The sequence below is a fragment of the Corvus cornix genome, chromosome 7 (assembly GCF_000738735.6).
Source record: "Corvus cornix cornix isolate S_Up_H32 chromosome 7, ASM73873v5, whole genome shotgun sequence".
NCBI classification, from domain to species: Eukaryota; Metazoa; Chordata; class Aves; order Passeriformes; family Corvidae; genus Corvus; species Corvus cornix.
In genome coordinates, this window is record NC_046337.1 from 19853532 (window position 1) to 19878937 (window position 25406).

The 25406-nt window shown below is 37.1% G+C and overlaps 1 protein-coding gene across 1 annotated transcript in view; it reads left to right on the plus strand.

The window, feature by feature from the left end:
- The window catches only part of UBR3 (ubiquitin protein ligase E3 component n-recognin 3), a 109363-nt gene that overhangs the window by 19367 nt on the left and 64590 nt on the right, over positions 1–25406 (plus strand). Inside the window, 13 exon segments of the mRNA XM_039554793.1 lie at positions 3568–3698; positions 8960–9188; positions 12468–12647; positions 13406–13539; positions 16443–16529; positions 17145–17210; positions 17299–17388; positions 18900–19028; positions 19126–19178; positions 19820–19953; positions 20436–20521; positions 21887–22028; positions 25139–25235. Of these exon segments, the coding sequence (XP_039410727.1) occupies positions 3568–3698; positions 8960–9188; positions 12468–12647; positions 13406–13539; positions 16443–16529; positions 17145–17210; positions 17299–17388; positions 18900–19028; positions 19126–19178; positions 19820–19953; positions 20436–20521; positions 21887–22028; positions 25139–25235 (1558 nt within the window).

A 25406-nucleotide genomic window follows, 5' to 3' on the forward strand; every position in this document is an offset into this window, starting at 1 on the left:
GAGTGAGTACCACTGTCTGGGGCTCTGTTTGACCATTTTGTCACTTCTGTGTTGTAAGCTGACCTCCAAAAATTCATTCAGTTTTCACTGTGTGGCTATCAAGGCTGCAAATATTGCTTTACGAAACAAGTGTTTGATGTAGTTGTTCTTAACAAATTTTTTTGATTGTGCCACTGTATGATTGTGTTTTCAACCAGGCAAGAATGGTTCTCTGGTTCTGGTTGGTCTTTCTGTACTGTTTGAGTAATGTTTAAGATAAAATATGTGAATGAAGTCTCCCTTGAAACCACTCCACTATTTTCCTAGCTTGAAATTAGTCCCTTGTGCAGTTTCTAGTCCAACATGAGCAGCACTCACATTGAGGTCAGGGCAAGTTTTCATTCAAGAATAACCGTAGGCTAGAGACAAGGTAGTTCTATCTTGTGTTTAACATGTTTCTGTGCTAAAAAAGTGTTTAATAATATTTAAATGCTATTGTTAAATAAAGAAGACCTTTTTGGTTGTGGTTTTTTTAATATGAATACGAGGAGACTGACATAGGAAAAACAAAGAATTACAGGCCTTGAGAAAAGAATGTTTGGGTAGAAAAATTGTGGTGAAAGTTGAAATAAAATTTCTGGAAGGTCTCTGGAGTGAAGGTTTGGAGCTTGAGTTTTAAATGCAAAGGTTCATGAATCAACAAAATAGTGTGATGTCGTGAGGAGTATGGGAAAGTAAGATTGATTGTTTCTAGTGTTTTCAGAAGGAAGAAGAGATGAGGAAGCTGAAAAAGCAGAGAACTAAATGTTTTGGCAACAGTATTGTTTAGGGATGATCTTAAAAATGGTATGAGAAAGATTGTGGTGAAAAATAATAATGTGGAAGAGGCAGTAGTTTTGGAGAAATGCAGGAGATGTAGAGACATACAAGGAAGGATCTCTTACTTGGATATAGAAGGCTGTTAGCTTGTCTAAAAGATGAGTTAGTCAGGTAACACAAGAAAAAAATGCTGTTGTTCTGATGCATAATAAATAATTAGGGAGCGAGACGTGGAGGAAGCCCAGATTTAGAAAGCTGCCTGATCAGAACACCAGTATCAGCAGTGGCATTTCAGGAAAAGTGATACTTGAATTCAACATTTCATTTTCCCCCAGGGTAGTCTTCCCCCTCTGAGGCATCCCAACATGGACTGTGGTCATGATGTTAGCTCCTAATATCTGCCCCAGAGGAGGGAGTCTGCCAATGGGGGAGGGGTAAGTGTCTGTTTTTATTAAATATCGAATCCTTTTCTGAAGTTTTCAGTATTCCTATTTTATGTCCAATAGGGTATAAAATAAGAGTATGAAAAGAAAATTTTGGAAAACTGAGTATTGAATAAAAACAGATTTACCTCTTCCGTATAAGCAGACTCCCATCCTAGCTCTTCGGTGGCACTGTCTTCATCCAGGGTTATTTATATACTGGGGATATCTTGGAATGCTAAGTCTCATGTTCCAGAGAGATACTTACAACACTCTGAGGTCTTCAGTGGCACTAAGAAAGAATAAAATGTTTTTTTAAAGAAAGTACAGTTTTTATGTTGAGGTTCTCTCATACAGGTATGGGACTGAGTACTGAGAAATTTTTTTTTTTTAACTCTGTTTTAAAACCTCATCCTGCATCCATCTGAAATACCAGATGTTTAAGGCAATTTTAAACCCAGAGGCACTTTTTTTTAAAAGAAATTTAAAATCTAGCGATGCTTTTCAGAAGAGTGGGAACATTAGTCCCGGTGTTCTTGACACATTTTCCAAGTTTGGTAAGAGCACTCTGCCTACTTAAATTATATAGCAGGTGTAAGTGGATATGTATTGTTCTGTCCCTGCCTGAAGCTGCTGCATAAAGTACTGGATATGCACTGTTCAGCTGTGATATATGTCAGAATGCTGCACATCAGTGACAGATACAGTGTTGTGTCACTTGTCTCCATGCCTGGTGTTCTCACTCAGAGAAGCATTTGGCATGTACCGAAACTTGTGCTCTCTGTTCTGTGGACAGAGGACTTCAGTCTTGCATGGTTACCAAGCTTTCATGGGCAGTCAAATCACACGTGCAATTTCATAACAAGAAAAGAACATAAATGAGCATCATATGTTTGTTGCAGTAGGTGATGTGTAATACCTTACAAAATAGTTTAATATTAATTAATATTACAAAATATTATAATATTTTAATATCTTTCATGATTCTGTGAAGGTAATGTTTTTATATCAATGCTTGTAGAATATATTGAATAAAACATATTCTTGCTTTTTTTGTGGCTTGCTAGAGTCTTGAGGAGAATCCTAAAATTTAAGTCTGGGCAAATTGGTTACTGGCCTGGGGAACTCTGACATTTGGTAATGGTGGAAAATGGATGTAATTCCTGCTTAGGAAGAGCACAAATGCCTATCTTGCTTAGAATAGACACAAAGCTACCCAGTGCAGTCTCTAAAGATGTCACACTTCAGTGAAGATGTGAGTCCTCAAGGCCGGACAATGTTCAGTGCAAATGTTTTTGGATGTGTGCTGGTGGGAGCACTTCATACACTCGTATTGGAATATGTGATTTTGTGTGGAGTTACATATCCTCAGGTGTAGTTGATTTCTAGGTATAGAGAAGTAGTAGTATTACTACTTTCTTCTTTAGTTCTCATATGTTACTGGAGTGAACACCACATGTTGTAGTTGTAAAGCATAAATAACCTCTTGAAAAATGATGATGACTTTATATTTTAGTATTTTTAAAAACAGAGTTAATATGATTTATGCTCTGTCAAGTGATAGTTTCATGAACAGCTTATTCTAGCAAAGGTCAGTTTGCAGCTTTGCAGTCAGGAAACTGATCTGCTTGAAAACACAGCTGACAAAATGGAAAGATCCTCTGTAGGTCCCCCACAGGGATCTACTGTCAGCATGAGTAAAGGGGCAGAGTGAATGGACAGGAGTTGAAAGGGGAAAGATGAGACTGTCTCTCCTGCTACCATCAGGAGCAAGTGCCTCCTGATTATCTGGTTATGGTAATTTTTATATGAAAAAGCCCCAACAAACAACTTAGTGGTTGGTCAAGCGGTGTATATATTGCTTTGAAAGTAAGAATAAAGGATACACTATTACTTCTATTTATTTTGTTTAGAGCTTTGTAAAGTGTTGTTTAGATAATAGAATTCATCACTTAATCATAAATTGTATGTAGTGCTCTACATTGTTCCCCCTGGTTAAATGGTTGTGTAAATATTGTGCAGTTTGCTGTGATGCATTATAATCAGTGCAGCTATTACAGTGAGGTGATATGATTCAATGCAATCAATGAAGATTGGACTCTGGTAGAATAGTACTGAAAACTTTCACTAGCTTCTCTGGGAGGTCTTTTTATAGTTATAGGCCCTGACACTGTGCAGTGTTAGTCATGTTCATTTGCCCAGTGTTTAAAAAGAAATTATTTACAGAATGCACTAAGATGTTCTTAAATTTTTGTTCCTGAATTTTTATGAGTGCAACTGCACTATCAGTGTTCTTAGTTTTAATATGTATTGCATTACACATGCCCTGCTTCAACCTTTTATGCAGATCAGTCTATCATGGATGTTTTGAAGCATAAATGTTTTCTAGAAGAATTATTATTTTGGACAATAAAATACGAGTTTCCACAGAAGATGGTGACTTTCTTACTCAACATGCTACCAGATCAAGATTATAAGGTACTTGGCCTTACTTCATTCAAACCTAAGTATCTTTTCTTATTCACATACTTAGTGTATATTATGCCTTGCATGACACCGTGTATGCTTATGTTTGAAATAAGCAGTAAAAGAATGAAGATTTTTTTACCTTGGTGTTGAGTGTTTTGTTAGAAGTTCTAAAGTGTTTAGTATTTGAAAAGCAATATGGACAGAACAAGATGGATAAATCTGGAGCAGCACTATTAATTCTGATTCCATGGTTTATTTTTCTTTTTGTCTGTTAGTGCATATTTGCATGTGTTGGATTTTGTTTTATTTTACTTTGTAAATTGTTTTTTATCACTTAAAACACGTGGATCAGCAGTGTATGATTCTGTAGCGTGGTTTGACTAGTGTATAATTGCAGTGACTTCGCTCCTGTTTCAATTATTGTAGTAGGCAGTGGTTTCTCCGTACAGGCCATTACAGTGTGAGTGTTCTTGCTGCAGCTATGCCCTAGGTGATTTTGGCAGCCTTCCAGGTGCTTCCTTACAGAGTTTTGCAGTTGTCCATACCAAGTATCTCCTGGCCTGGAGTTGTGGAGACTGGATGTCATCTTCCTGTTTTAAATCTTGGTGTGCAGCCAGGTTTGGTTGTTTGCTCCACATGTTCCCAAGACCTAGTGTACATAGCAATCAGGCTTAACATTTTGCTCTGATCATGTCATGCCCTTGAGCCATGCAAATATTTTGGACCTTCTCAATCCCTGCTGGGAGGCAAAGATCAAGAAATTCTGAAGTCCAGGCATGCAGATTTCTTCAAAAATGTCTGTTTATAATGGGACGACTCTGTATTTGTGCCCCCTTAAAACCTTGCTGTGTCAAAACAAAGGACATGAAGATAACTTGCAAGGAAGAAAAAGATAAGATACGGGCCTTCAGCACCACTGTGTCAATGTCAAGACACCCTTTTGATTTGGGATGTCCGCATAGATTCGTCTTGGTCTTAGATTCAGCTAATACATGAGGAGACATTAGGACTTCTTAACTGATGACCCATTGCTATGAAGCTTGAATTCTTCATGATATTTGGACACCCACATGGACATCCAGTTCTCCTGATCCATTGCCAGCTAAATTCCTGCCTGTAAAAACACCCAGCTGGTAGCAGCATGCAGAAGAATCTGGTAAGTGTTGCTGTGTTTCCCTTTTTACTGTACCGTGTAATAACAATAGCTTCTAATGATTGTGGGATCTTTCTTCCTTTGACAATGAGCCACAGTCTTCAGTGACTTTCTTTGTTCTGTTCATTGTCTTTCTTCACTCAGAATGGAGATCATGGAATATTTGGTCTCTCTACTGATTGCCACCTTTAACTGGAAATAGTCCATTTTCTATCCACCCATACTACATGCTCAGATCGAAAGGTTTTTTATAAACTTTGTTTGGGGGTTTTGTTACCAATTTCATATTGTTTTTCATTAAACAGTTAATTCCTATGTTAAAGCTTTATTAGAAGCACAAATACCAAGCATTTGAAATTTTTTTAGAATCTCTTGTTTAATTGCTGTGATTGTCTAAATGGCATTTTTAAGTAGTGAGGAAACTCAGAGCAGGAAATGTGTCACACAGCAGTACTAGGGAGGCAGTAGACTATGTTTTTTGCAAGATACCTATGCTTTGTTGCAAAACTGTCAGTGCTGCATGAATTTTAAACATGTTTATGAGGCTTGTGGTTAATTTACAAGGAGTGGCTCTGCCTTTTACGTGTAAAAGAGAGAACATAACATTTTGGGATGAATTAGAAGAATGTTTTATCGTATATGCTTCCATTTAGCTTTTTTGAAAGAAAAGCTTGTTTGCTGATTAATCGTATTGCATTCTCAAACAACAGGAATACCTCTAGGGATATAAACTGTTCCAAGTGATCATTCAGCTTTCTGCTACTTTCTCTCATCCCATCTGCACCACATGTACTGTTCTAATTTTTTCTGTATCTGCTGCTGTGCAGTTTATCTGATTCTTCGTGAGGCGATTTAGCTCATTAAATCAGCAGAATTTTGCTAGGTTGGATTTCTGATAAACTGAGGGAGCTAGCCAGACACAGAACAGAGCTGGCTATCAGTGTATGCTTTGAAATTGCTGAAATCTCGGACCTCCAGCGTAAACATATTAGAATTCATCACTGCCCTGTGTAGCAGTCACTGAGCCACTAGCAATCTCAGTTACACAGATTTTTTTTGAAATAGGAAAACAAACTTCCTTTTTAGGATTCCCAGTACTGAAAAGAGGCGTTGAAAGGGGTGGGCTAAAACCCTGGGTTAACTAGCTCTTCTCTCTCTCCCCACTTTGGCATATGAGAGAGATAGCACAACAAAAAGTGTGGTCTTTGCCTTACAGATTTGTGCTTGAGGCATCCCTTCCAGCACTCTCTGACACTTGAAGCTTGGAAGACTTTACAAATGAAGAAAAAGAAAGCAGAAGAGAAATTTATTGAAGCTTCCAAGAAATTGAAGGTGTTACGGTGTGGACAAGAGGAAAAGCAAAAGGCCAGAGAAACAGACCTTCATGTAACCAAGGAGAAGCAAAGAATGTGTTGGCAGTAAACAGGAAGATGGTGGAAGAGTGTAAATCATCCAAGAGCAGAGCCTTGCTGAAATCTGGAATACTGGAAATACAAAAATGCAAAAGCATCTGGTAGACATAATGAATCAACAAACATCATTACCAGAAATGCTGTGCCTTGTCATGCACTTCCCATAGTGACCCTTGAGGCAGCTATTACAGCAGTAGGACTTCACTAAACCCTGGATATGTTGTTCTACAAATTTTGTGGAACAGTTTTTCTACTGGAACCTTAATTTTAGTGCAGCATTCAGCTGGCATAAATACTTTCCATTTTAGCATCGAGAATATAAACATGGGAGATGTAAGTTCTAACTGAAGCATGGGGTTGATGTTAGTCTCCAAAAAATTCTGGGATTGAAGTTGAGTGGTCACCAAGAGGAAAGGCTAGCTGAAAAAACTAACTTTGTTTTTCCATAGGTAGAAATTTAGAAGCTGCTCAAGATCACAGAGAGTAAGTCAGTGAAGATAATTAGATATACAGAAAGCATGTCTGTCTTAGGAACCATTTCTTGCAAAAGGTTGGAAGCTGAGTATTTGGAAACCCGTTATGACAAAGATTGCGTTCTTGCTCCGTTCTCTATTTTTCCTTAGTTGTGTATATAGCTTTGGCCACCAAAAGAGAGGATATGTGGATGGACTGATTTGGCCTCCTGTGGCTGGTTTTATGTACTGACTGCAGTTTACCACAGTATTTCAACTTTTTAACTTCTGGAATGAGTTTAGTTTCTTCCTCTAAAAATTGGAAAGGATTGTATTTGTTTGTTTAACTTGCAAGTGAATGTAGGAGTAAAGCATCTGTCTTTCCTTTAGTTAAGTGTTTTACAGAGTCTCTACCATTATACTGTAGTGAGACCAAATTTATAGTATTTTCAGAAGTTCATTATTGTAAATGAGTGAGGCACAAAAAATTTTGATGCATGCCAATATAAAAAAAATCCAAAATTTGTCCTTAGAGAAGGACCTTGTTTTTGCAGTTAATTTGAAGTGAGCGTGCTGTGTAAAACAAGTAAAACGTGGTTTCTACATCACAAAACTCAAAAATCCTATTTAAACATAATACAGTGTGAAGAAGTAATATATAAAAGTATACTTTTTTACTAGGAGCATTAATATACTAACTTCTTAAAATACCTGGTACATAATTTCTGTCTTAGGCTTAACATTAATTGTGTGAATGTCTTGATGATAAGTGCTAATGCTGGTGATGAAAAATTGTTTCAAGCTTTTAACTTAAACAAATTTATATGATGGGAATATTTGTAATACCAGAATGATACCATATTAACTTTGCTCAATTATTGTGAATGCGTTGTGCCAAAAAGGCTTTAGCTGAAAACAGTTACCATTGTGCTGGGTGCTGTATGTGGAACACACTTTCAGTTATTATACAGGTTTCCATCACTGTGGACCAGGCAAAGAAAGGCAAGTTAAGTATTCTTGCAGTGTTTCCTGCAGTGATATCTCCATTCTCGTGCTGGTCATTTTTTTTCCATTATCAACTTTGCCTTTGGGGGTATTTGCTGGGAGAAGCAGTTTCTGTGCTCAACAGCAGAATTATGTCATATTTTTAGAAGTATTTTTTAAGTGGTAATTATATGGTAGTTCCATAATGAAACTATGGGAGAGTGGGAGTGTAGGCAATTTATCATCGCACATATCAATGGGACGCACTGAATCTAAGGCAGGTAAAATCAAGTAGTGATCTGTGTATGGCCTGGTGAAAACACGGCTGCCTGGGGGTGGTTTTAAAATGTCTAATTCTATGCTTATGAAAGGTTAATACTTCCAGAAGGAATAGGCAAGGGATTTTTCGACTTTAGGTTTTTATCACTACACAGCTTGTCTTCTTACTAAGCCAAGCAAGTCCAGATGGTGTTAATTCAGAGCCTAAAGTACTAAGTAAGAAGTGATTTCAAAGCTAGCAGATATGTTCATGTAAATGCAGTGCAGAAGTTTGATTTATAATGCATTTTGAGGCTAATGGAGTGGAACACAGAACTGTACTAAGATATATGTATATATGTACAATACATTTAAATACTGATCTGGTTTAAAAAAAACAAACAGTTCAGTTAATAATAACAAAGCTGGATAATTAATTTAGTTATTGAGGGAAAAGCACTAAAGGTTTATTTAAAAAGGTATAGGATGCTATGATAGTAGAAATGAAAATCAGTGTAGAAATGTCTTGCTTGAAAAAGAAATGAAAACCTTTCTTCATGGATAGATGGCTGCGAGTGATAAGGCAGCTTTTTAAGGCACTACTAAGCTCATTGTTCATAGTGTATCATTTTAGGACATACTGTTCTAGGATGTTCACATTTAGGATAAATTAATTATTAGAACTTAACTACTTTCACAGGCATGCTGAGACCTTATATTCCTTGTTTGAACATTTCTGGGTTGTTTTTTTTAGTGTGGAAAGTATAGAATGAGAAGATTAGATTCTGGGAAAAGGTAATAAAATTAGAAGCCTAAGATCCCCCTCCCTATAAATAGGTCTTTTCATTTGGTCTGTTTCTAGAAAACAGCCATCAGTTTTGGTTTGTCACAGCAACTGATGTTTCACAGGGTATGTTGATTGTACATTTGTAAAGGAATATTTTATAATGAAAGAAAGCTATAATTTTTGTATGATGCCTATTAACGTCAATATTTCTTTATAATTTGCAGATTGCTTTTACAAAAACGTTTGTTCAGCATTATGCTTTTATTATGAAAACACTGAAGAAAAGCCATGAATCAGACACCATGTCTAATAGAATTGTGCATATCAGTGTTCAGTTGTTCAGCAATGAAGAATTAGCACGCCAAGTAACAGAAGAATGCCAGCTGCTGGATATTATGGTTACTGTTCTGTTGTACATGATGGAAAGTTGCCTTATTAAAAGTGAATTGCAAGGTAGGTTGAGTTGTTCAGTTGTTTCTTTCCATTGATAATAAATTGATTATAGAGGAAATTTAATCTTTCTTTGGTGGTCAATCCACCCCTCTGATGCCTTTATAAAATGTACAGGATCTAGCAATATATGATAGAGGTTGAGTCTCGAAATTCCCTGGAAATATAAAGGTAGTTATCAAGAGTGATACTAATATTTTATCCTTTGGTTTGTAGGGGTTTTTTTTGGTAGGAATGTTATATAGTTCAGAATGCAGATTATTACCTTGCAAGTACTTAATTTGTTGTTTAAAGTGCCTAAACAACTATTTGAACAAAAAATTATATATGCCAATTGCGATCCTTATGAATTTAAAAAATATTTTCAAAGATTACTGCTATTTGCAGTATTTAAAACTGTTTTAATTTTTTAAACCTGTGATTGACTTAATAAAATTTGATATCATTAGAGGAGAATAATTTAATACTTTGTAAATATAGTAATTTGATCAACCTTTTGTTTGACAGAGAAGCAGTTTGAATTTGAGGTATTGTAGACTGTGTAACTTCTTTAGTGAAAACAGCTGTCCTATTTTCATCTGCCTTGTTTTACCTGTCCTTATGTGAAAATGGCATAATTAAATCTTGCTGACTTCTGTCATTCACTCTTTTATGTGCCTAACAGACTGGAGACCTCTCAGGCCTCTTTATCCTAGTTTGAATCTGAAAGTCCTCTCTAGACAGGCTGGGTGCTGCTGCTAAACAAGTATCATGAACTTCTGCATGAAATTGTATTTTTTTTTGCCCAAAGTATCCTTTGTGTCAGAGTCCACTCTATGTATAGCCTAAACCAAAACGACTGTGCAGAAATGGGAAATCCTCACTTATCTAGCTATCAAGCTATCAAGAGTGCCCTCATTCAGCAGGACTTCAATATGAAGAATTTTTCTGTTGTCCTACATTGCTTTACAGTATTAAAAGGAAAATGCTGAATATTTAACAGTTTGTATATCAAGTGATTTTTGCTAAATCAATGCCATATTGGTGGAATGTAATTTAAAATTACTTCTAAGCATCTTCTGAATGTTACTTTTTGGTCAATATGGGATGTTGCTAGCATGGTGGTAAGGTTCTGTAATGGGTCAGAATTGCAGTCAAGCAGAAAAAGGCTTTGACTGTGATTAGCAATTTTCTGAAGAATCTTCCTGTTAATTAATGGATGTAAACTGGAGCTGGTAAGTTTTGTTGCATATATTTGTGATAGATGTGTGAGAAAAAAAAGTACCTTTGGAGCAGCTATTCCACTGTTTCCTTTTCTCTTTTCCCAGCACCAGTCATTTCTCTTAGCTAAAATACTGTTATAGAAGTATAGAATCTTTTAGGCTGGTCATCGAGTCCAACAGTAAATCTCGTACTGCCAAGTCTACCACTGGGATATGTCTGGTACTTTTCAGTGTTCTCACAACATTTTCCCCTCACTGCTTTATATATGAGGGTTTGGGCATAATGTAAATGGGCAGAAAAGAAATCATAAAATATGTTATTGGGGTTTTGCCCTCTCATATTCTCAGTGGCCTTCTTTTGCAGTTCTTTGAGCTTGTATCTTGTGTTTAGTTCAAGTTATCTCTTATAATGCTGGAAATTGTGAGAAGTCTGTGTTGGTGAGATAAATTTAGAAGAATTCTGTTTGTGCAGCTACTGTAAACAATACGCTGAATGAGACAGAATTTACAAATCCAACCAATGGATATGGGGAGAAAGCATGTTTAAGAGGAGCAAGGAAAACATGGAGCAGTACTTGTGTGTGCTACAACATGTTTAATTTGCATTGCTCACAGATCCTAATTGTCTTTTGAACAGCTGACACCTGTTTAAAATGTGCAGTTCACTGAGGATATTTGTGGACAAACTGTTTTAATGAAACAGAGTTGGCCTGTGTTGATACCAACTTTGTAAGTGTTACTAACTCAGCTTACCTCTGTCACGTGCAAAAGATGAGGGGTAGAAATAGAGATGCAGATGATAAAATTGGCTTCCTAAGAAGATTTACGTCCATATATTCCTAGAGAATTTTTTCTTCTCTATCAGCGCTTTCCTCCTAATAAACTTTATATGGGAGAAGAATTTTCTTTATAGCCCCAAGGAAAAAGTTCTGGTAATGGTTTATCTGAAAAACCAACCTGTCTAAAATGACTTTGCATTGAGGCAATGCCACTGCCCATTTGAAGTAACTTTGGATTTGTCTAATCTCTACTGGGATAGATGTAACTGTAGGTTCTTTGCAAAATCCTTCAGCAGATTCAGGCAGAGATGTTACCCTGTTCTTGGAGAGGCCAAAGAGAACCACTCTATATACTCTACATACACTTTCATCAGCCAGAGACTGGAGTCTCCAAAGTGTCTTTTTAGTGCAGCTGTGCTGTGCTGCTTATGACTCCTTCACTGTGTAAAGGGTAATTACAGGGGTCCTTCAGTGCATTTGAACTGGAATAGAGCCATCCCCAAGGCTGCTCATCAGATGTAAGATTTTTTTCCTCTGTTCTTCTTTCTGTTGAAACAGAATATTAACTGACATACGGGTGCTGGAAGTTGTTTTGCTTGGATTGTGAATCCAGAACCAATTCTGTTTCCCTTGTGATCTTTCCAGGAGTCCCTCTTATGAAAAGGAAACGAAGAGATTTATGAGGATGAGCTTCTGTGATTCGGGGTGGGAGGGAAAGAACCCCCCCTTCCCCAGTTTCTTATCCTCCTCTTCTAGGAACCTTCTCCTGCCCTAGTCTTGGACAGGCTGCATAAACCCTCTCTCTGTCCCAAATTCAGAGTGGAAATGCTTTGCTCTGCTCTTCTCAGACTCAACATGCCAGTGTAGGTTTCAATCACCAGATTTCTTCTTGAATGCTGTGAGGTACCTTGCTCACTGGGGTATGTCAAATTCAAAGTAGAATTCAGGTGTTTGTAAGAGGGATTGTATTGTTTGGTCTTTTTAAACTTCTTAAAAATATTGGAAGAGCCATAGTTGGGATCATTTTACTAATGTGCTGCTTTCCAAAGGTTGTGATACTGTTCAAAGTTTAAGTGACTCCTACTGAGTGGGATCTCTGGTGGTCAGTCTATGATGAAAAAACAGCCTCAGGTATCACAAAAGAACCATTTTTCTTTTCTGCAGTTTTCTCTGTGTGTGTCTGACCACAGCATTACAGTACATCCTAATTGTTATTTTTACATTCTTTGTAACTTTATTAATGAATAAAAAAATTACTTTGTCTTCTCCTTTAGTTTTGTTTTTTTCTTTTTTAAATCTAGATGAAGAGAATAGTTTACATGTTGTGGTGAATTGCGGGGAAGCACTACTGAAGAATAATACTTACTGGCCCCTGGTTAGTGATTTTATAAACATACTTTCACACCAAAGTGTGGCAAAGAAATTTTTGGAAGATCATGGTCTTTTGGTAACATGGATGAATTTTGTATCATTTTTTCAAGGTATGTGACTTTTATAATCAGTACTAATACAAGGACATTAAGATGGTTAATGCTCACAGTAGCAAAATCCCTACAATGCTGTATGTAAATACTTAATTTATTAGTATTCACCTAAAACTGTATTTCTTGAAGAGAACAGTATATTCTAGAAAACAGTTTACAAGAATTATCTAATGGATCTTTTTCTTGTGTGAAGTAGTTGAAGAGCAGTCATCACTCTTAGTTGACTGAGATCCATGCTGCAAGAATTCTGAGGTTGTACGAGATCATAACTGTAAAACAAACTGTTTTAGTGGTGAAGTTCTAAATTTAAATATATGGGAAATTAATCTGATGAATCTGGATCTTTTTCTAAGATTTTTCTGGATCTTCAGTGTTGCTGTGAAGAAATTTTTTTGATTATATTAAAAAATGTTAGAATGGTGAGCATCTCAATACTGATTAATGTTCTGCTTAGAAAGAGGACCAGCATTCAGATGTTCTGATTGACTAAGTGGCATTCAAAGTAGAAGTTAATGTCCCCTGAACAGCAAGGACTGCAGTTATTAGCCAGTCTTTTATCTTTTCTGGTTTATTTCTGTTTAAACTTTGTTGCTTGTTCCAGTGTTTTATCAAACACTCTGCTGCTAAATAAAATAGAGTATTACACTTTGTGGAGTTGTTTTTAGAGGTGTCTAAATGCATAATACTAAAAATACTGCATTCCATTTAGCCCTAGTTAAATCTTCAATTGTATAACTCTGCTTAAATCTTTGAAGGTATGAATTTAAATAAACGAGAATTAAATGAGCATGTGGAGTTTGAATCGCAGACATACTATGCTGCCTTTGCTGCTGAGCTGGAAGCCTGTGCCCAGCCAATGTGGGGTCTTCTGTCACACTGCAAAGTTAGGGTAAGGCTAACATTACCCTGTCATCATTCCTGGTTTTATTTATGACTTATTCTAGAATTCTCAAACCTGAAAGGTCTGTCCTTTGTGTTTGAAAAGACTTTGGTTTTGCTGTCTTTGTCTATTTGAATAACATAAAACTCCAACCAACTCAGATTCTCTGTATAATGAGTGTAGAATTCATGCTTGTACATAATTTACTGTTTCCAGTACTGGGACTACAATTTCAGGATGTGTGCAGTCATTTAATATGACTGTACATATGGAATAACTTCTAATCCAGTGAAGAACTTGAGAAATGTCTCTGAGTCATTCTGCCTTTGTTCAGTGGGAACCGAGATACATAAGTCATCCTAATGTGATTCTAATGTTGGCCGTGTCTGCGAATAGACACTTCATTATGATGGGGGATGGAGTAATTGATGGGTTTGTGTGGTTCCCCAATGAACTTGAGGCGAAAACCTCTTAGGTTCTGACATGTCATAGTCTCCAAACTAGAGCAAAGCCTTGTTGCTATTCACTAGACTGTAAAGTATATTAAGTTATAGCAAAAGCAGAACCAATCAGCTTTTAGGAATACTTAACATATGAAAAAAACTTTTTACTGTTCTACTATGAAATACTTACATTCGAAATTAGCTTGTTAAGATACCTAATAGTGACAATGAGACAGTACTGCCCGAATTGAACTGCACACTGAAAAACTGCGCAAGCAGTCCATGCCATTTCAGAACAGTTTGAATCAGGCAGTTGCAAAAGCTTTTCAGTGATGTAATTTACACTGATACATTATTAATTTGTCAATTTATGAGTCTACATTAGTTTTTGAAAATGGAATTACAACTTCTGGCTGTTCGAAGTGTTCCTTTCATTTTTGTCTAGGGACGGAATGGGATGTTCTTTTTTTTAGGGCCATGCTCCTCCGCCAGTTGTCTTGTCAGTTATGTTCAGTCACATGTTTGAAACTTTTGATCATTCTCAATAAATCTGAAAGTGTTCAAGAAATTTCACAACTTAATTGTTGTACTTAGTGGAACCTGATGGGTAGGAAGAGATTCCAGCTCACGTCTCACAGGATAGGAAAAGCCAGCAGAGCCTGGCCATCATGGAAAGTGGAGCAACAGGATGGGAGCATGGCTGTTTTATTTCCTGATGAGAAAAGGTGCCTGACAGAGGTAGTGGCCACTTGCACAACTTTTGGCTGGCCTAAGCACTGCTGGCTCTTGCATGAGAAGTGTGTCATTTGATATCCTGAGAGTGTGAGGCAAGTCTGGAGCCTATGTTTAGGTGGAAGGGAAGATTAAAGGAAAAATCTGTTAAGAAAAGAGGCTTTGCAAGTTCTGCTGATCACAGAGCAATTTGATTTAGCTCCCCTTCTACCTTCCCTTCTTGCACATGACTGCTTCTCTCCTGAAGGGCAATGTACAGCTCTAGTCCTGAATTAACCTGAAATATAGTACAGTTCTATGGCATTGTTACAGAGTTAATATCATTCAATCATAACAAGGTTTGCTTACTGTTAAAATGTATGCAGTATTGTGGTATCATATCATTTAAGGTGTTTTGTGTTAGCCAGCTGTAAGGACCTTTTAAGTAGACAAAACTTGCAGGCCATTAGCTATTCCTTTTGGTTGCGTGGAAAGACTATTTTTTATGCTTACAGCTCTGAATTCTGGGTAAAAGTAAATGGACAAATTAAACAACAGCAGGCACTGGAACCAGCTGACTGTTCTGAAGGTGCCCTAATTTTCACCACTGGAATGGTCATCCTTTAGAGAAACAATGAAACAGTCCTAGTACTTACTAGTTTCCATATCAGGAGGGCTCAAAGTTGTATTGGTGGCCAGTCACTTGTGGGGTTCCCCAAGGCTCAGTATTTGAGTCAGTTCTGTTTAGTATCTTCGTTGATGATCTGGATGAGGGGATTGAGTGGTCCCTCAATCAATTTGCAGGTAACACTAAGTAGGGCAGGAGTGTTGATCTGCTGGAGGGTAGGAAGGCTCTGCAGAGGGATCTGGACAGGTTGGATTGATGGGTTAAGGCCAATTGCCTGAGGTTCAGCAAGGTGAAGTGCAGGGTGGTGCACTCTGGTCAGAACAACCTCAGGCAGCCCCACAGGCTGGGGGCAGAGTCGCTGCAAAGCAGTCTAGCAAAAGAGGACCTGTTTGACAGTGTGTCCCCAACATGAGCCAGTGTGTGCCCAGGTTGCTAGGAAGGCTGGGGCATTCTGGCCTCTATCAGAAATATTGTGGCCAGCAGGACCGGGGCAGGGATTGTCCCTCTGTACTTGGCACTGGTGAGGCCACACCTCAAATCCTGTGTCCAGTTCTGGGCCCCTCAGTAGAAGAAAGGCATTGAGGTGCTGGAGTGTGTCCAGAGAAGGGCAGTGAAGCTGGTGAAGGTCTAGAGAGTGAGTCCTGTGAGGAGCAGCTGAGGGAGCTGGGGGTGTTTACCCTGGAGGAGATGAGGCTCAGAGGTCACCTTACTGCTCTCTACAACTCCCTGGATGGAGGGTGTTTCCAGGTGGGAGTTGGCCTCTTCTCACAAGTAACCAGTAACAGGACAAGAGAAAATGGCATCAAGCTGCAGTAGAGGAGGTTCAGGTTAGACAACAGGAAGAATTTCTTTATGGAAAGGGTGGTTAAGCATTGGACTCCACTACCCAGGGAAGTAGTGGAGTCTCAATCCCTGGAAGTGTTCAAGAAACAACTGGACCTGGCACTTAGTGCTGTGGTTTAGTTGACAACGTATTGTTCAGTCAATGATCTTGGAGGTCTTTTCCAACCTCAGTGTTTCTGTGTACCATAAAAATATTCTTGAAATAATTGTATTTATTTTTAGTAGGAAAACAATGGCACTTAAAACTGTTTTGGCCCATGTAGTATGCCGGTTTCTCTTAACTGCAGGAAACACAAGAATACACACGCAATGTTGTCAGATACTGCCTTGAAGCGCTTCAGGACTGGTTTGATGCTATCAACTTCGTAGATGAGGTAAATATCCTTAGTGAATTTAAGGAAAGTACTGTGAAAATTTGATTAAATTTCAAAGGTGATACACTCTCTATGCCCAACCCCCTCCCCTTAATTTAAGTAACTGTACAAGGTAGTGATCAAAAAAGGATTGCCTTGTTGAAATTAGAGTTTGTAGTTAATACTTACAATGCTATGTTGTAGGATCCTTTTCTTCCTGTAGAGTCTTGGTGATTTAGATTTGCGGGTGCAAGCTTAAGCTGTGTGAGTTTTAAAGGCGGTGTTGTCAACACACTACTGTTGTGCTGAATGAAGAGCTGAATGAAGCAATGGCAAAACAGAAGTCTACTTCTGCTGTGGTAATGGGGAGCCACTTTGCCACTTGGCAAGCAATATTTCAGTCAACTCCGAGTGCCATTAGCTTCTGGGGACTCAATAAGAGATGAACTACAACTGTCTGAGGGAAACTTCTGAAAAATCAGAAAGACAGGGAATGAAGTACTACTGATAGCTTAGTGGAAAGTGAGCCCATCAAATGAAGACATACAAGATACTGTCCTTGGTGGTTGTGCCAAAGATATTTGTATATTTGTTTTTTTCCATATATTATATTAAATACCTTTATTTTACTTTCAGCCAGCACCTAACCAAGTTACTTTTCATTTGCCACTGCACCGTTACTTTGCCATGTTTTTAAGTAAGGTAAGCACATGTTGTAGTTTTACAGAAGATGGAAATTCCCTATTGAATGTGATCATTCAGCACAGCATGTGCTTACTTTTGTTTCTAGGCTGTTAAATGCCAAGAACTAGATCTGGATACTATCTTGCCAGATCAGGAGATGCTGATGAAACTAATGATTCACCCACTTCAGATTCAGGTATGGGCAGACTTCTGACTTAACAATAGGAAGTATATCTTAATTGTGGAATATAAAAATAAGCCGTATATGACAATACTAACTGGAATATACTGAGTAGTTAGGGTAATGTCTTTTTTTTTTTTCTTCCTATTTCCAAAATTTAAAAAGTGTATTAGTTATCATACTCTGAGAAACATATGATAATCATATTTACTATAGCACTTACAAAATGGTAGCAAGAACCAATCCTTTGAAAACATAGAATTGTAATGTGACTAGAATGAAGTGCAGGCTCACAAGAAACCCGAATCTGGAAATTTTGTATTTTAAATTGAGAAATGAGTTCAGGAATGGATGCACAACATTTTTATTTGCAAATTTGGACTTACTTGTACATAAGTGGCAGTGAGTAGTATTTGTAATCACTGCTTTTAGATCTAAGCTAACTGTGATGCCTTAATTTTTGGTTCATTTTGGTTCCATGATGCCTTCATTTTGAGTACATTTCAAGATTTTAATGAACAACTACATATATAAATCGCTTCATTTGTCTTTGATTACTTTCATTGTCTGAAATATGCTCTCATATGAAAGTATGGTATCTATTTCATAAACTTGCAGTGGTTCTTTTAATCTCTCACTCTCCAGGAAAAGTAAATTAGTATTAAAAAATCTATGAAGTTGTAGTATGTATGTATATGTGTAATAATAATGAATAAAATGATGAGAGGGCTAGAGCACCTCTGCTATGAAGACAGACTGAGAGAATTGGTGTTGTGCAGCCTGGAGAAGACTCTGGGGCAACCTTAGAGTAGCCTTCTAAAGGGGTCTACAAGAGAGCTAGGGGCAAACTTTTTATCAGGGCCTGTTGCAATAGAACAAAGGTAATGGGTTTAAACTGAAGTAGGGTTGATTTAGATTACCTATAGTAGCTTTTTTACTATGAGGGTGGTAAAACACTGGTGCAGGTTACCCATGGAAGTGGTAGATGCCCCATCCCTGGGAGCATCCAAGGTTAGACTGGATGGGTCTCTGAGCAGCCTGACCTAGTTGAAGATGTCCTTGATTATTGTAGGGTGGGTTGGGCTAGATGACCTTTAAAGGTCCCTTCCAACCCAAACCATTCTATGACTCTCCAAGAAAGCCACAGAGGGACTTCTTATAATGACATGTAGTGACAGGACAAGGGACAACAGCTTTAAACTGAAAAAGAGTAGTTTAGATTAGGTATCACAGAGACATTTTTTACTGTGTAGGTGGTGAGACACTTGAACAGGTTGCCCAGAAAAGTCATGGATACCCCATCCCTGGAAGTGTTCAAGGCCAGAGTGATTGGGGCTTTAAGCAACCTGTCTAGTGGAAGGTGTCCCTGCCCATGGCACAGGGGTTGGAAATCTTTAAGGTCCCTTCCAATCCAAACTGTTCTATGATTTCTATATTTCTGTAATAATATACTGATGATCTGCTAACATTGAACCAAGTAGCTGACATCCCTGAAATGTTTGTAACTTTTTATTTTCCTTGAACAGGCAAGTCTTTCTGAAATTCACAGCAATATGTGGGTTAGAAATGGTCTACAAATTAAAGGACAGGCCATGACTTATGTGCAGTCTCATTTCTGCAATTCAATGATTGATCCTGACATTTATCTGCTGCAAGTAAGTTACGTTTTCTGAGAAGCCAAGCCAATATTATTTACCCACAAACTATTGAATAGAATTAATTTAATAAAATTAATTTACTTTCTTTCTACAGGTCTGTGCCTCTAGGCTGGACCCAGATTATTTTATTTCATCTGTTTTTGAAAGGTAGGACTAAAAGATGAATGCTCTTGTTCAATGTTGTGCTAGGTGTTGTGTTAATTTATAGCATGTAATAGAAAAATTGCATATCCGGTACTTCTCTTCAGTGGTACACCTCTCCCTAGCCAGCACTAACACTTACCTGAGGGCTCTACTGAAAGAGGTATCTCTTGATTTTAAACAGCATTGGCTTTTGATTTGCAGTGCAGTAGTGAAGCTTTAGATATTTGTTTCCTGAGCCTCTTTAGGGTTTTTTAAGTTTCATACATGTTCATATACTAGGATATTCTCTCCTGAAGAAGTAGGTAGCTAGAGCTGCAGTAGTAAGAGATACAGGATGTTTACTTTCCTGGAAAAAAAATCAGGGTTTGAAAACCGATTAATATGCATTAGTTTTTTTATGTTGATAAATATAAGGTGTTTTCATGTGGAGTGAATATCACTGTAGCACATTCCATATATAGTTAAATAAAAATTGAAATTTAAGAAGAGGGTTTTCATGTATGTCTGTTTGCACTTAGGGTTTTCATCTGGGCTTTTGTATTTCATTTTATGTTGTGAGTGCTATCCTGAGTTTATGAGTATATTTCACATTGGTGTCTTAATGGTGGAGAATGATGTTTATGACTTTACTGTTCGCTATGTAGATTTAAGGTGGTAGATCTGTTAACGATGGCATCACAGCATCAAAATACAGTTCTTGACTCAGAGCACGAAAGGTCCATGCTGGAAGGAGCCTTAACATTTTTGGTCCTTTTGTTAAGTCTTCGTTTACATTTAGGTAAGAGTCACTGCTTTAGGAATACTTGTATGTAAGTAACATTATTACACCTCCATTTATATTCAGCACTTAGTAGCTGCCTTAAAGCTGTTTAACCATATAGTAACGTAAAGCATTCACCACTTGGTTTCATCTTTGCCAGTTACTGAATTCTAATCCCTTTTGAATTAGAAATAGATGTAATACGTAGAAATGGAGAAAAATGGCTTTAATGGAAGTGGCTGATTAGTGTAGGTGATCACATGAAGATTCTATATCTTTTCCAGAAAGGCAGCAGTTTGAGTTTGTACTTGTATTTTCTGATTGAGATTGTGCCTTTCATAACATTTGCACGCCCCCCTTTTTTTCCTCCTGTATTTTTATAGCACTGTAACATTACTTAATTTGTATCATATTTGACATGCTTTTAATGTCAAATGAAAACTGAATGTGTGTTTTAAAATCATGCTATTTTAACAGCTTTTTACGTTTCTTTGTTTCAGGAATGACAGATGATGAGATCCTCAGAGCGGAGATGGTAGCCCAGCTCTGTATGAATGACAGGACACACAGTTCATTATTGGATCTCATATCCTTGGAATATATTAACTGATGTGCATGAATGAGAATGACAGGTGCCTGGATAGTAGTGAGACCTAAACAACATGGTTTTAGCTTACAAATTAAAAAACTGTGTGAAGGTGTGTTTGCATGTACTTACTTGCAAAGGCATTTGCTCCAATTTTGGTTTTTCTTGCAATAAATGCAATACTTTTTAATAGTTTAAATTAGTTTTGTTACAAAATGCCGTACTGGTCTTTTTATTATTTTTCTAATACTGCAAAAGTCAGTGTTTTAGGTGTGAGGTAAAATGTGTGTTTTCCAATGACATTGTGGAAGGTTTAGCCAAGCATCACATTTGTCTGGATTTGAGCCTTTGATTTTTGCTAAGTTTATGCCAGTATAAAAAGAAGCCATTCTACATTATATGCCTTTGCTATCAATAGCTGAAAATGCCAGTAATAGCAATCCTGCATGCTTTGGCGTTAGAGTGAAGTGCATGTGTTATGGGGCAAAGAATAGCAAACTCTTAAGAAGTCCCTCTGCACAGCCGTACAGTTCGTGTCCCAGACAGCTGGCTACAAATACACAGGTTTTCCTGCTATCACTCTTAGGTTGTGTAAGCAAATTAAATAGCTTGTCGTGGTTGCATAGAAGAGCTTGCAATCCAGGGATAGGCATTGAGCAAAAAGAATAGGAATACAAAGATAGGAAGGGATGAGATTGAGACTAATAAATACATAATAAGAATTATTATGGTCTAGTAATTTAGTCACTTAAGTATGTAAAATAAGTGATTACTTAGAACAATTCACTTAAGTGAATGACAGCTATGTAAAATAAGTGAATCATTTATATAAGCAATCACTTATCACTAAGCAGAAGTTCACTTACTTGTAAGTGCTGCTTGTGTTTTAGGGTATTGTCAGTAGGTCAGTTAAGTATTGCTACCAAAAATGAGAGCTGTCCAATCTGAGATGCAGAATTACTTACTATGTTTACGGATCCTGAGCTATTTGCTTGCTTTTTCTGCACTTAGCTGTAAATGCAAAATATTCTCCTTATGAAGAGAGACAAAGTGTTTGTAAATAGAGGCAATTACAGAAACTTTATATACATTACAGGCAGTGTTTTTTATTTCTCATTAAGTACTAACATCTTGAGCCAAGCATGTAGGAAGTCTTGCATTAAAGTGTTTAATATCCTGGCTGAGAGGCTTAGATTCTCTTCAGCAGTAGCTACTGTTCAGCAGCTGGAGCATACAGACCTCTTGTGGTAAGCGCAGAGCACTGCTGAGATGTGGTCTGAAATGACTGACTGAAAATGTCAAGAGGGGAGTGAAATGCTGTGCCTGCAACTAAATTAACTTTGCTCTCCTTAACCCAAACATTACATTCCAGAAAACCCCAATCCTAAAAGTGGTATTATTCCAGGAAGCTTAAGCTTTGAATCAGTCCTGTCAGCAGTTGCTGACTTTAAAGCCCCTGTTTTTGAACCTGGAGGTTCTATGCAACAAGGAATGTATACACCTAAAGGTATGGTAATCAGTGTTCTCTTGTAACATACTCAGTGAGAAGATGCCTAACCATGGTTTGTTTGGTTTTGTTGTAGTGGGTTTTTTTTCCTTAAAAAAACCCAAAAAGCAAACCCAGCCTACCAGTGTTGAAAACCCCACTCCATCCTCCCCACGAAGAAGCCAAACCTACCACCACCACCAAAACCCCACAAAACTTACTTTTTCATTATTGTCTATTGCTTGTATTTAAGAGCATTGCCAGAAACTGTGAATAGTCTTTAATAAATTGATTTTGATCTAGAGTGAAAATGAGCTTCTCGTATTAATCAGGTACTCTCAGAAAGCAAAGGAAAATGGAGGAATGAAAAATTATCTTACTTGCATTTTACTGATCTGCATACTTAATTCTTCATGTGATTTAAATAAATCTGATGTATATTTAGTAGCATTTAGAACTGTTTGCACTAGTGAAATGTCAATTGTAAAGATACTTTCTTTGAACTTCTCCACCTTTTCATTATTAAAGATACCATGATACATGGTTCTTTATTTTATGTTGCTTAACTATATTAGTATCCTGTAACATTTTTCCAGTCAGTAGTGAGGGTCTAGAAAAAAGTTCAGGCTAGACTTGTTACAGAATATTGTTCTAGAAGTCTACAATGCATACAGTGCAAAAATGACAAGTTTCTTTCCCTGACCAGCTTGTCATCTAAATGGGACTCAACACAGCATTGGTATATCAAAGGAGAGAAAGAATTTAAGAACTCAGTGTTCCATTACTGTGTCCTGTCACTGAGCAGATAAGCCTGTAGAAATCTGAAATGCTCCATGTGCTCTGGTTGTGCTTCAGGCTAATGGCAAAGCTGAAGAGGGATTAACTCCTTCTTCCCCTGCACAGCTTCTATGAGAACTGGGAAGGTTAGGGTCTGACAGTGTTGAAACCATCTGGTTTATAATATTTTGTGGATTTTTTGAGGGGAGTTGTGGTTAATGTAGGTACTAATATTGTAATAACTTGTTTGCCAGGTTTTGTACTGGGAGGTTGAAGTGTCAGTAAAGCTCTTTTATACAAATTAACAACTAGTGAAGTAATTTTGTAAAACCAAAGTTTTTGGAATTGATTCATCTTGGTTCCATGATGTGTAATTAGGCAGCTTAAAGTTATTTTAGATACATAGGTGTTATTTTAATGTTATGTAAATTGCATTTCCTTGTGTCCTCTCCAGTTTCTGGAGCTAATGACATGCTGGTCTTTTTCATAACACAATATGAAGGAAAAAGAGATGGATTATGCTGTTTTTAATTCTAGCACTTTATATTTAGGGAATCTAGTGCTAGATTACAGTTTCTGGGGTTTTTTTTGTATCTAGGGTTTTTGGTTTTTTTTTTTAACTTAGGTAAACAATTTATTCCAGAGGCAAACTGTGTTAAGTATCTCATCTGTAGCAGTGAATACTGAAGTGATTTGTAACACTGTACAGATCCCCTTTTTCTTAAAGTAATAAAAGTTGAAAAATCTTCTGCATGAATAAAAGCTGATATGGCTTTCTTTACCCTCTTAAGTGTTCATATTCTCCGTAAGACTGTATAGGTTCTCAAACCCTTTGCTTTTAAGAATTGTAGTTTGTGGCCTGTCACAGTTAAAGCAAGTCATGGTCAGATCCATTCCCTCTAATCCTCTAATACCTTATTTCCCTAAATTTTAGGGGGATGGAATCTACTTTATGTTCCCAGATCCCTAGATTTTGCTGCCACTAACCATTAAATAAACCACAATCAACCCAAACCGACTTCCAAAGCTAGGTTCTTTCTACACACTGTAGATTTGTGTGCTGAAGATGAACTGTGTGTTGTGTGCATTTCCAATATTCACTGTATGGCTCACTCAGTCCTTTTTTCTCATTATGCATTAGCAGCCCAAAAAAGCTTGGTGTGTGTTTCAGACTTCAGTACTAAATTCTGTTCAGAAAAAATGTTTTCTTTTTCTCAAGCTAAATTTGATCATATTTCATACATAATGGAAACTTTGCTCAGTGTTCTCTCTCAGCAGTCTGTGAGGATATCTGTAGAACTGTTAGCCTTAGCAGGGGTTAATATATAAAGGATAGACCACTGTGTAGGAGTATAGACACTTGTCTTCCTCCCTGGGGAAAATTAATCTCTGAAGTGTGGTAAAGCTGCTTATTTCTGCCTGTGGAAACTTTGAAGAATGCTGTAAGCACTTGTGTTGGGTTACGCCTGCTGGTGGAGCTAAAATTCCGTATCCACTGGCTTCCTTCCTTGTTTTAGGGTCATTTGATCTTGCCTTCATTTTTTTGTGTTATGAGAGCTAAACACTTCAAAACGTTTCACAGAATTAGTGTCTTCATTTGGCTTTAGATTGGAACTTAGTTTTGTTTTTTAATAACTTGTAAATTAAAAAAAACAAAAAAAAAGACCACCAAATGGGGTATTTTATAGACTGTTTAGACTTTTCTGTTTGTGATTGCTCTGAAAAGCCACTCTGGATGTCACTTTAGAGCTACTAAATTAAACAGATGTAACTAAGATTTCAATGCTAAAATGATGCATAGATATTAGTTATAAAACAAAGGCATATATGTAAAGGATTGATCACAAATATTATTTGATACTAAGCTTGATCATTTTTGATACTGAACAAGAAATTGTGGTGTTGTAGCAATACTGTTCACTATACTTAATGGTAAAATATCATCTACCTGCTAACTGCTCCACAGTCTACTTCCTACTTTCAGGAGGGCTTGTGCTTTTCCTGTACCAAGTGAAAAATAATGTAAACCATTTCTTACATGTACTTGGAAAGGAAAGAGAGCAAAACAAGATGCCTCCAGAAATGATGTTTTGGGGGTTGCTTAGTAGACTGTTATATTTTTGTTGTGAAACCAGTCAAAATTTTGCAAAAATATATTTTTCTATTTTGATAAATAGTGGTAATTATTAGTATAGAAAGTATTACTAGTAAGAATTATTATAAATGGCTGCAGTTTGCCAGGAAAAGTTTATATAATAGAAGTGACATAATTAAAGCTAGTTATGAAGAGAATCTAGAATAAGTGGTAAGGTTTTTAAAGAGAATGTTAACATGTAATTTCTTTTGAACAACAGCTCAAGTTTGGGATAAGGAATTTGACCCTGTCATGGTAATACTTCGAACAGTTTACCGTAGAGATGTGCAGTCTGCAATGGACAGATACACAGCATTGTAAGTTGGATCATTTTTAGAAATGCATCATATTGTTGCTCATTCCACAACAAACCTTTTGTTTTCACTGCCTGGTAATGCTAATCACTTTATCAGTGTTTTGAAGCCCCAGATTTGTTCTTGAGTAAATTGTCTATAAATTTACAAGCAATATCAGGGTTTTGGTTATCT